General features: G+C 36.5%; 1 protein-coding gene across 3 annotated transcripts in view; it reads right to left on the minus strand.

Annotated features, from left to right (window-relative positions):
- The window catches only part of EPHA3 (EPH receptor A3), a 358,445-nt gene that overhangs the window by 15,660 nt on the left and 329,490 nt on the right, over positions 1 to 13,295 (minus strand). For all 3 annotated transcript variants that reach the window (XM_023216053.3, XM_023216055.2, XM_023216054.2), the window contains exons 14-15: positions 10,943 to 11,092; positions 9,963 to 10,156 (exon numbers count right to left, since the gene is read on the minus strand). In XM_023216053.3, coding sequence (XP_023071821.2) covers positions 9,963 to 10,156; positions 10,943 to 11,092 — 344 coding nt within the window. The remainder of the gene's footprint in view (positions 1 to 9,962; positions 10,157 to 10,942; positions 11,093 to 13,295) is intronic.

Raw genomic sequence — 13,295 nt, forward strand, 5'->3', positions numbered from 1 at the left:
CACACACATCTCTTCAAAATTAATATGGTCAATAATAAAAATCTTGTATTTTCAAAAATAAAAAGGGTATCTTACTACTTGAGTGGAAACTCATTCTTATTTTTCTGTTATTAGTCTTAACTTTTAATTTAGCTTCATTTATAAAAATAAATGAATAAATTTATTTAAATCTAGAAGTTATATTATAAAAATAATCTTTCAAAATATGTTTTTAAAAAATAAATGTGTATTTCTCTTATATGTACAAAATAATGTGTTGGGAAGTTAAAGAATATTTTTTATTTTAAGACTATTTTCTATTTATTTTCATAGTGGTATTTTCCATCAAGAACATCTTCAAGCAACATTCCTTTGGACTGGGCATGGTGGCTCATGCCTATCATCTCAGCAATTTGAAAGGCCAAGGCAGGTGGATCACCTGAGGTCAGGAGTTCAAGACCAGCCTAGTCAACACGGTGAAACCCCGTCTCTACTAAGAATACAAACATTAGTCAGGCAAGGTGGGGAGTGTCTATAATTCCAGATACTCGGGAGGTTGAGGCAGGAAAATCGCCTGAATCCGGGAGGCAAGGGTCGCACCATTGCATGCCAGCCTGGGCGACAAGAGTGAAACTGTCAAAAAAAACAAAAACAAAAACAAAAACAAAAAACAAAAACCGGAAAAGAAAGAGAGAGAGAGAGATGGAAAACAAAAAGAAAGAAAGAAAGAAAGAAAGAAAGAGAGAGAGAAAGAGAGAGAGAGAGAGAAAGGAAGGAAAGAAAGAAAGGAAGAAAAAGGAAGGAAGAGAAAAAAAGAAAGAAAGAAAGAAAGAGAGAAAGGGAGAAAGAGAAGAAAGAAGAAAGTTTTTTTGATTCTTAAAAAAAGAGAGGAGAGCTCTTTTTTCATTCTTTTATGCACATCTTCTTCTTTTTTTGCCTTGTCTTTTTTGTTATCCAATTTTATTAGGTCTCTCACAATGCCATATATATTATTCCAAAATTCAAAATAGTTCTCTTAATACCTCAATGTTCTTCTTTTTTTTTTTTTTTTTTTTTTTTAAGTTCTAGGACACATGTGCTGAACCTGCAGGTTACACAGGTACACATATGACATGGTGGTTTGCTGCACCTATCAACCCATCATCTAGGTTTTAAGCTCCACGTGCTTTAGGTATTTGTCCTAATGTTATCCCTTCCCTTGCCCCTCACCATCTGATAGGCCCTGGTGTGTGATGTTCACCTCCCTGTGTCCATGTGTTCTCACTGTTCAGCTCCCACTTATGAGTGAGAACATGCAGTGTTTGGTTTTCTGTTCCCGTGTTAGTTTGCTGAGAATGACGGTCTCCTGCTTCATCCTTGTCCCTGCAAGAGACATGAACTCATTTTTTAAGACTGCATAGTATTCCATGGTGCATATGTGCCACATTTCCTTTATTTATTCTATCATTGATGGGCATTTGGGTTGGTTCCAAGTTTTTGCTATTGTAAATAGTGCTGCAATAAACATACATGTGCATGCCAGTTAGAATGGCGATCATTAAAAAGTCTAGAAATAACAGATGCCAGCGAAGATGTAGAGAAATAAGAATGCTTTTACACTGTTGGTGGGAGTGCAAATTAGTTCAACCACTGTGGAAGACAGTGTGGCGATTCCTCAAGGATATAGAACCAGAAATACCATTTGACCCAGCAATCCCATTACTGAGTATATACCCAATGAATTATAAATCCTTCTACTTTTTAACTGGAAGTCTTTTCCCTCAGTTTTTGTTTTTCTTTCCCTTTTTCAGCTTTTGATAACACAATGTGTATCCACTTTTTGGAAGCGGCTTGCACTGTGGTTTTCTGCAGTAGTCGAACCTCATCCTATCACCCTGATTGTTCCTCTTTTCTACCTACCGTTTCACATTCTTCTGTGATATAACTCGTACTGCTCTCCAAAGCTCAAAATAAAGGGAATTTTCCTTCTCTCTTGTTGGAAGTCAATGTAGTGAGTTCACATTCTGAGATATTAATGAATGTTTCATATTTGTTTTCCTTCTTGTATTGCCATTTCCTGTCACTGATTGGCTCCACAGGCCCCTTATAAGGTGCCTAAAATCTGGATTGGCTGCCACTACACCTGGTTACATACAATGGAAACAGGAGGCATTCAAACATTTAAATTAGTTTTTTGACTATTTCCAAGAATGCTTATCTACATGGCAGACCTGTTCTTCCTTCTGTTCTTCTTACCACTGTCAATGAGAAGGCTGATCTCAAAGGCTCTACATTCAGAACGTGGAAGAATTCTCTGATACCTTCTCTGTCACTCTGTGCATCTCAGTCACTATGTCCTATAGAATTCACTTTAATAAAACATTTTGAATTCACACACTGTCTATTTTCGCTGCTCTACCATAGCAGGTCCTTTTCTCAGACTATTGAAATCCTAATTCTCTCATATGAATCCCGTCACCTCCAGCCCTTTCCAGAAGTAGCTGCCAAAGAACTATTTCCTACACACAGTGCAACATATCACTTAAGTAACTTCAATGTCTCCCCTTTCCTTATGGATAAAAGCCCAAATGTCTAGAAATGGCATTTATTCTTCCATGACCTGGCGAATCATCTATCGCAGTGGTCCCCAACCTGTTTGGCACCAGAGGCCAGTTTCACGGAAGACAATTTTTCCACGAATGCGGATGTGGTGGGGGATGCTTTCAGTATGAAACCGTTCTGCCTCAGCTCACCAGGCATTAGATTATCATAAGGAGTGCACAACCTAGATTCCTCACGTGTGCAGTTCACAAGAGGGTTTGCACTCCTGTGAGAATCTAATGCCTCTGCTGATCTGACAGGAGGTAGAGCTCAGGCGGTAAGGCTCGCCAGCCCGCCATTCGCCTTCTGCTTTGCCACTAGGTTCCTAACAGGCCACAGCCTGGAATCAGTCCGTGGCACAGGGGCTGAAGATCCCTGGTCTATCAGGTTTTTTCCCCATAATTTCCTTTTTTTATCCTACAGTCTAGCAAAACTGTATTATGCGATGTGATTTGGAAGTATCCTACCCATTTGTGTGTCTTTCCTTTTCTGTAGTGTTCCCCAGCCTATTTTCCTGTTACCTGCCTGTAGAAATGTCATCCACTATCCAAAAGGCCCCTTTACATACAAATGCCAGAAAACTCCAAATATAAAAGTAAACTCACCTCCCCTCAGGGTTCCCGAACTCCATTTATTTTTGCTCTAATAACTACATTTTCTGAGGGGTATCACAGTTTTCTGAATATTCTTTTTTCTTCCACATTTAAGCTGTTGAGGGTAGAAGCTATGTCTGTTATCTATATAATCATCACAGGACCTAACATAGTGTCTCACAAGGTTATTGTTGAATAAACATCTGTAGCCTTGTACTGATGTGCAATCAAAACTTAAAACCCTCACATCTCCTCTGATTTACTCTACTTTTAGAAAAATTAATCAATGACTAGGAAACAAGCATAACACAAAGTTTAATATAACTTTCCTTCCGTTATCAACATCCTTTGCAGCATCTAAATAATTGTTTGATCTGGCCCACCCTGACCATCAGCTTTTCCACCTTCCCCACTTCCAGTGATTATATTCAAAGAGACACTCTCAGTGGAAGATTCTTTGAGAATGATACTGTTATAAATCATCAACTCTAATGAAGGCTGAAAAGTGAAATGATGCATTATAAAAAGAATTCTATTGCAGTATATGCAACAACGTTTTTAAATTCAAACAATTAGTTTCAAAAGGTACTTAGCCACCAAGAAAAAGTTAAAATTTGACCATAAAATGTACTAAATCCAGAAAAACTGAAGAAACATCATTTCTATCAGAATGATGTTGTTTTTCTTAAAGGACACTATAGGGTACATATAAACACAGTTCTATGCACTGATCTTAGTAACTACATCATTCAGAAACTTGAGTGCTTTGTACCAGCCACGAATTCAGTTTTGAAGTCTCCTATTATATTTTTAGGAGTGTATTTCTGGAGTTGAGTTGACAGAAAGGTACACATGTAGAATTTTGCTTAGGAGAACAGCTTTAGGCTTTTACCATATGATCAATGTCTATAAAAAAATCTGTTCGAAGAACAGAAAAACACTGGAATTTTTTCTACAAATTGCATCTTTTGAAATGGAAATTTACTAATGATGTCAGCAAATATTTATTAGGTATTTAGGAGATATTTATTGAGCACACATTATCAATCTGCACTGGTAATACAAGCAAAGCATGGTGTGTGCTCTCACAGGGCTTAGAGTTTATTGAGAAAATGGATTTAAAAGAATTAAAATGGAGTTAAAAGAACACACACACGCAAACACAGAAAACAGAATTAAAATACTGATGAAGAACGAGAATACGGTGCTCTGTAAAAGAATAATGATGTTAAACTTTATTTATCTGGTGTTGCCACAGAATGACTCAATACATACATGATGTGTAAGTTGCTTCCTTAAGAAAGAAAGATGCAAAGGAGAATCTGAGACAAGGCAAACAGCATGTGCTACAATCTTCTGAAATGCTTTTGCTTTCTGAAGGAACTAGAAGTGGCCACTGAGGTTAGAGCATTGTTTAGGTGAAGGTGGCACAAGTCGAAATGTTAAAATGACCCCCACCTCCTCATAACTTTTGCTCCTCCTTCTACAAAGCAGCCATATAAATCAAATCATCTTACTTCTCTGGTCCAAATGCCTAATGAATTCCTCATGCATTTGAAAAATATTTCAAAGTCCTCACCATGGCCTGTGTAGCCTCAAGTGCTCTGGCTTCTGTTTACCTTCTTAGGTTCATGACAGACTCCCTTCAGTCACATTATTCTCTGCCACTTCCTAGAACTCTCCAAACCCTTTCTCATCTCAAGACTTTTGCATTTTTTTAAATCCTGTGCCAAGAATATTCTTTATGGTGAGGGGAGCTTGTATAAGCTGGCTCATTCCCTTCCTGCAGGTCTCAAACATCAACTCCTGAGACTCTTTCCCAGCTACTCCTTATTGTCCATCATGGCCATTTACTGATTTCCTTCCTCTGGTCTGTACTTGTCTGTTGCTTACTGTGCATTTCTATCATGTAAGCTTCAGGAGGGCAGGGATCATATTTTTCCTCTTTGTTTTTCTTCAGAGTCTATCCCTTGCACATGGGAGGCTGGTATATAATAAAGAGGGGCAGAAAACACTATTTATTTTAAAACACACAATTAAGGTATGATTGACTACAGTCATCTCATTGTATTATATAAAAATAGTTGTTGAATAAAATTTACTTGAATGAAATACATAACAGTGGAGAAGCAAGACTTTTCAAAGTTTTCTTTTTAATTAATTGATACATTTTTTCAAGAGGCAGTGTCTTGCTCTGTCACCCAGGCTGAGTGCAGTGTTGTTATCACTGCTCACTGTAACCTCAAACTGGGCTTAAGCAATCCTTCTGCTACAGCCTCCTGAGTAGCTAGGACCATTGGCAAACACCACTATGCCTGGCCCATTTAAAAAAAAAAATTGTAGAGACGGGGGTCTTTCACCCAGTCTGGAGACCAGTCTGGTGTTGGAGACACCCAGACTGGTCTCCAACTCCTAGCCACAAGTTGTCCTCCAGCCTCAGTCTCCTGTGTAGCTGGTGTTGCAGTTTCGAGCCACTCCACTCAGCCAGCAGGGCTTTTTAAACAATCAAAAGGAGACTAGATTTTTTTGTAAGTGTAACATGAATTCAATATTGATTATAAACAAGTGACTGAAACTATATCATATATGTTTTGATAAGAAGATTCTGGAGGCTGTGCAAAAAAATGTTTGGAGTTTGACAGCAATCAAAGCAGGGGACAAGTTAGGAGCCTATTGCAGTGGTCCAGGTCAGAAGATGAAACAGCCATGAGGAAAATGTTTTCAGTGAAAAGGGGTAGAGATAGGTTTCATTGATCCAGATGATCACAGTGCGGAGGGCAAGAAAGAGGTACCAAGAGTTGCTCCAATTCCTGGTTAGGTGAACGGGTAGCTGCTGGTATATGCAGTTAATTAAGCAGTGGAAGGATCAGGCTAGGGGGAGAAAATTGATACATTTTCAGAATATTGACTGTATGTCTGTGAGTCCATTATTTGAGAAGTTTGGCTGTGAAGACTGTTAGAGAAGTAGGGAAGTAGTTGGCAGAGATGTGGGGCCAGCAGGGGTAATATTGACAAGCAATATAGCCTAAATTTTCCAGATGAGAGAAAAATCACCTGAAGTTTTTATAAAATATCCAAACTCCATTCTCATTTCCTGGAGATTCTTGGGATACACCTGGATAGTTGTATGTGTAATAGGTTTTCCTGGTGATAAGAATAAGATAGCGAGAAAGCATATAATAGAACATATGTTTGTGGCAATGATCCTGCACAAAGAAAGAGCCCGGATATGTAGAAGAGAGAGAGGGAGACAGGGAGAGAGGGACAGTAGAGGATTAGCCTCTGACAAATAGAGGGACACTTCCTTTCACAATTAGAGGAAAGAAGGACAATATGGGTAGGTGCAGGTGCCAATACATTTCTGTTTTGCTGTGGGAAGTTCCCATCTAATGGCTTATTTTCTCAATAAAGCATTTGGCAGGGACATCACTAAAAATTAAAGAAGTGGGCCATTTTAATCAGTTATGAAAAGGATGAAATAATCATTGTCAAAAGGAGGAAAGCAAATTTTCTAAAGAGAAAAAACATTCTCGACATAGTTGCATATAGTAGTGTGAGGTTGTCAATAATACATGCATTATGACAAAATCTAACCCACTGCACATTTTGATGGTAATAAGTAAAAATATAAATGTAATTGCCCAAATGTTTATATGCTGTACATTAAGATGGTTGTCTTTTCATAGAAAATATTGATTTTTTTCTAAAATTATGTTTTATGACAAAATACATCAAATTTGTTCATGCATTAAAGAAAAATATATAAGGAAAAAGTATTTGATACATTTCAATAAGAGTGGAAAAGTGAATTATGAAAGTACGTTAAAATTTGGATGCTAGGACATAGCCTCCCATATTATGATCTGATAGTAAGACTACTTTTCTCTATGAAACTGGTATTATATATCCCTACATTACATTACATTACGTGAGTTTGCTTTGAAAATGGTTTGAATGTTTTTATGATAGGCAAAGCCTTTTTTTCCCTGTGATTACTATCTATGTTGTAAAGATCAAAATAAATGGCTTCAGAGTACAAAATGAGGACCACATGGCCGAGGGAAGGACAGCTTTGTCATCCTGTTAGTTGTTAAACTGTCTGGTGAATTTCTAAGAGTCTACACAGTCTCTGTGAAGTTTGGGATAGAGATTTATCCTTATGGAATAAGTTATGGGTAGTTTTATTTAAGGACTTACTACTAGATTCAGTCGTAGTGATTCTTAAGTGTTATTTTCAATAAATAATCTATGATTCTTATATACTGATATTAAGATCTTGTTTATGATTCTCCTACTTAACTTTTTCAACTATTATGTAAAAACTGCATAATGTGCATTCAATATAATCAACACAAAATGGGTAAACTGAAGACCTAATACTGTAAAGCTTCTAGAAGCAAACACAGGAAGAAAGCTCTGTGACACTGGTCTTAGCAACAATTTTGTAGAGATGACACCAGAATCATAGGAACCAAAGCCAAATTAAACAGGGAGGATTATATCAAACTAAAAATTTTCTGCACAGTAAAGAAAACAAGAAAATGAAAGGCAATCCACAGAAGAAGAGAAAATGTTTACAATCAATATATCTCATAGATGGCTAATCTCCAATATATATAAGGAACTCATATAACTTGACAGCAAAAATAATAATACCCCTATTAAAAATGGGCAAAGGACCTGAATTGGCATTTTTTTCTGAGGAAGACAAATGGCCAACAGGTTTATGTAAAGGTGGTCAACATTGCTAATCATTAGAGAAATGAAAATCAAAATCGCAATGATCTATCACCTCACACTTGTTAGGATGGCTATTATCAAAAAGTCCAAAGATAACAACTGTTAGTGAAGATGTGGAGAAAGGGAACATTGGCAAGTAAGGAAATGTAAATTGGGACAGCCATACGGAAAAAAAGTATGAAGGTTCCACAAAAAACTAAAAATAGAATCACCATATGATCCAACAATCCCACTCTGGGTATATCGCCAAAGGAAATGAAGTCAGTATTTCAAAGAGATATCTATATTCCCATGTTCATTGCAGCATTATTCATAGTAGCCAAGATATGGAATCAACATAGGTATCCACTGACAGGAGAATGGATAAAAAAAGTTTATATGTTAACATTTTGCTGTTTTATTCCCTGTGGATTTCAGGGACATTGATTTTTGACATCTTAAAATATAGTATTAAATATGATTGATTTTTTAACAAAAATATGATACTGAGGCATGGTTAATCAAACTTGTAATGTACTTACATATTCACTCACACACACACACACACACACACACACATACGCCCTGCTTGATCTTCAAACAGATAACTTCAGGCAAAAACCAAGGAATTTCCCATGCATTGAATGCCAGCTTTAGTCAGTAAGCTTTGTAGCAATGGAAACAACAGGGCAGGATAGTATTATTGAGACCTAAAGCTGGCACAATTGAGAATCAATATTGAGAAGCAACTGGTTATGCAAAGAAGGTAGAATAACCCACAAGTCATCATTACTGATAAAACTCCATTGTACCAATCAAGATATCATTGAACTCACAAGTCCAAGCCATCGAGTAGGCATATCGCTAGAGGTCCCAAATAGGTCTGAAATGCTTCTCTCTAGTTGTCAAGAGGAATGTTTTAAAAGTATAAAATATGTACTAACTTACGTGACAAATCAGAAAGAAAAATTAAAAGCCTGTAGGAGAACGCATTATCAAAATGTAAAAGAACTTTTCTTCATATGCGTGCAATGAGAATCAAAATTATTAAACAAGGTATCTTTGCCTTTAATTACTCTGAGAGGCACCAAATACATTAATATTTATTTTCTTCTTATATGGCCTCTGACAAAATTCATCTCTTCTTCCTTCTTTCTTCCACTGTACTTTGTAGATACACTTTAATTTACATTCTTTTAAACACTGAGAGAACTCAGTGGTTCTTAACCTAGAGGAATATGCATAAAATTAAATAGACTTTGTGCATCCAGGATTGCATTATAGCTGTAGAGTATTAACATTTGTGGTGTTGTCCAGGGGCACTGGCTTTATCTTACTCTTAGTTTTATATTCAATGGTGTCTAGCAAAGTAATTGGTATGCAACATGGATTAAACAAACATTTGTTTAATTAATTGGGGAAAACTTGCATGTTGCTAGTCAGTGCAATATTTTGGATAATTTCTTTTTCATTATTTCAAATGCAAGATGAATCAGGACTACTTTAGTCACGAAGGGTGAAAAGAAGTATGTGATCAGTATATTTATTTATTTTATTTATTTAGAGACAGAGTCTCACTCTGTTGACTAGGCTGGAGAGCAGTGGCATGATATCAACTCACTGCAACCTCTGCCTTCCAGGTTCACAGATTCTCCAGCCTCAGCCTCCCAAGTAGCTAGGATTACAGGTCCCCGCCACCACACCAGGCTAATTTTTGTGGTTTTAGTAGGAACAGCATTTCATTATGTTGCCAGGCTGGTCTCGAACTCCTGACCTCAAGTGATCCATCAAAGTGCTTGGATTACAGGCATGAGCCACCACACCCCACCAGTATTCCTATTTCCCAAAGACTTAAACAAGCCTGAAGGTAGAGTCAAGATACATGTTAAAACATATCTCAGAATTTCATCATTCCTATTAAGGAGCACGAGAATTAGTTCTAAATATTAAAAAAGAAAGGAGAAATACATCTCTCTAATATTGTGGAATACAAGTTTCAAATAATGCATTTGTGGGGTGGGCTAAAAACATCTTGGAGATAGCAAACACAAATTTCAGAGTGAACGCAGGATACCAAATTGAATGTGTCACCTTGCTGCCGCACTGGTGATGATCTTCAGGCTGCCGGGATTCCGAATAAGCTTGTCCAGAATGCTAACGATCTGCTCAAACTTCGGTCTGCTGCTCCTGTCTTTCTGCCAGCAGTCCAGCATCAGCTGATACAAGGCAGCTGGGCAGTCCATGGGGGGTGGCAGTCGATAGCCCTCATCTACAGCTTTAATTACCTGTGTGAGAAGCAAAGTGTTCAGGAACCAGGAAGTGTCACTTACTTTACGTGTTCATGGACAGGGCTCACAAATATGGTCATTTTAAAGGTACGTGGGAAAACGTCTCATTTTCAGTTGCCTAAAAGGATAACAACTGATCAAATAAATAAGAAATTATGTATGCCTAAAATATTATATAAAGGAAGATTGAAAGAACATAAATGTAGGAAAAGAGAGTATATAAAGATCCTTTGCAGGTTAAAATAAAAAGAAATGTTAAATGATACAGGAAATTTGGTGTTATAAAGAAATTATTATTTAGTTATATAGTTCTCTATGAAAAATGTATATGAATGAATAGGGACAAAATTAGTATACAGGTTTTAGTTATACCGCAGGTCAAATGGTCCCTTTCAAATCATAGTAATTTTTTTTTTGTAAAATCCTAAGTGCCATAAAATTAAGTAACTATTAGTTCATTAGTACTTTTCAATGGTATAAAGCAGTGACTTTCAAACTTCAATGTGTATTAGAATCTAGAGGTTATCGTATAGGTCACTTATTTCATTACATTTTCACTACAAATGTTTCTTTAGTCTTTTTTCTAAACCCTTGCTTAAGGGAAATATGTAAATCTGTAAGAATAGTTAATATCCTTGCGAGACTTGGAAACAGTTTCATTGCTGCTAAATATTTTATTTCAATGTTACAAACCAGGAGCCACACGGTTTCATTATATTCCACTTCCTTGCACAGCTTGATCTTTTCATCTGAACTCATAACTCATAGACCACAAATACTTACATCCTGATTGGACATCTCCCAGTATGGTCTCTCTCCATAAGACATCACCTCCCAGAGAACAATCCCATAACTCCACACATCGCTGGCTGACGTGAACTTGCGGTAGGCTATAGCTTCTGGTGATGTCCACCTGATTGGGATCTTCCCTCCCTTTGAATATAAAATCATGTCTACATAAATGAGCAATGCATAGAACTTGCATAATATACATAACATAGTCTGAAACCTGACAGAATTTCTCATAGTATTTCTGTTCTGAAATGGAATATGCATTCCTGTTAAACATTCTGATGTTATTCTATTTTAATACCAACCAGAAGTAGCATACCATTTACAGCAAATTTTACTTCCAAATAATTTGGAAGGATTTTGAAATTATATATAAAAAAGAAAATTGCTTAAATATTGACATTTTATTATCAACTATGGCATGTAAATTAATCATCTGCAACAAAACAACCTGAAGTAGATGTGATATGACATGTATTAGAATTAAAAGAGGTATCACAAATCAACCTTCATTGATTTAACCCAGATTTATGCTTGACCAAGCAATCGAAGTTCAGTATGTGAGTAAGTCCATATTTGTAAAGAACTTAGACCGCTCCCTAGCACATAAGTACTTACAGGTGTTTGTTACCTAAATAAACTAAAAATAAAATATTTTTAAAAACTCTCTTCAATATAATAATCATCTTGATTAATTTACTGCGTGTTTCATTTCATCATTAATCATTGAAGTGTCTTCTGGATAGTAGGCAAGCACCATATAAATTAGACATAATAATTACATTACCAGAATGTATAATTTAGAGGAGAATAATATTGCTTTGATGAGTTATGAGAGATATAAAAGTGTAATGTCTATGGAATTTGCTCTTAGTTCAATAAATACATTTAATAAAGATGTACGGATTGTCAACCATATAGGAAGTATTATGCTAGTTATTTTGGGTGAAACAATTATAAATAACATATTGGCTCTTTTGTTTGGAAAGTGTCAGGCAAACAGGAGTAATAATGAGTTACTGCGAAAAACTAAATACAGAATGAAATAGGTATCTAGCACACTGCTTTTCAAACTTTATAATGCATATAAATCATATACAGCTTACTCCCAGTAAAATGAAAATTTTGATTCAGGAGGTTGAGTGTGTAGTCAGTGTCTGCATTTCAAACAAACTCCATGTGATGCTGGTCCATGGACCTTACCCTGATTAGTAAGACAGTAGTAAAAGCCACTATGGATGTGGAACATGGAGCCAAGATTCTCACTAGAGAAACTGAGGAGGTCACTTATGAATTAAGTGACCTCAATTTCAAGTGAAGTCACTTGAAAGATGAGTACAATATGTGATATAAGAAAAAAGGGATGGATATTTCAAAGAACTCACATCATCAAAATCTTAAGCCATGTTCATCAAAATATGACCGATATCTACTGGGCCTCATAGCATGCCACTGGATTTGAAGTGATGCCCTAGGGGGCAATATAGTGCTTTACACAAATGGATTAGCAATTTAGGAGACAAGTTTCTAAGCCTTGTTATGCCGAAATGTCCTCATCTGTTACTGAGAATGTAATAGTCCTGGTTCATAGCATTGTTGTGGGACGAAACGACAAATTGCAGTAAAATCTTTAGGTTTCTTCCTTGGACATAGTAAGGACTCAATAAATGTTAGCTCAATGCTCTCATATTCTGAGCAAATGGCATAAATCAAAGCACAGAGGAGAAAACTCTATGTTCTAGAAAAGCAGTTTCCGGTGTGAAGAAATATAATGGAAGAGGAAGCTAAAATGTCCAATTTTTATTTAATCACAGATGCACTTGGGAAACTTTATCCTGGCTAGGAGAGTGCTAAGATTGGAACTAACTCAGTAAAACTGAGCACTTCTCCTTGCTGTTTTGGCACAAGTGAGCTGCTCAGGGAGACTACTGCCAGAAGCTCTTTGAAAAGGTAGAGCTTACACGTCATGAAGAATGCATGAGACAGTGCAGAGAATTGAGGAAATGGAAAAGCATCAACAGCAGGAAGAATAAGCATGCAAAGACACATAGTGAACACAACTTTCCTAAGAAGTTATCAGGTGAAGAATAGTTGACAGTTTCTATTGATGAAGTAAAACAAAACAAATTAGAGAGACCAGAGCCAGAGAAAAGACAGCCTTGGAAGTTAGGGAGATAAACTACAGTGTGCGAAGTGCACTAAAACCCCCAAAGCACTCATCTACATATGCCTAGACCAAGTTATGTTTTCATAATTCAAAATTTCAAATACTACCCCCTGATATTGACAAAAGCAGACTTATACATGTAGCATTGAACAAAATCTACTCAGGATACCAAATGGA

This window comes from Piliocolobus tephrosceles, chromosome 2 (genome assembly GCF_002776525.5).
Source record: "Piliocolobus tephrosceles isolate RC106 chromosome 2, ASM277652v3, whole genome shotgun sequence".
NCBI classification, from domain to species: Eukaryota; Metazoa; Chordata; class Mammalia; order Primates; family Cercopithecidae; genus Piliocolobus; species Piliocolobus tephrosceles.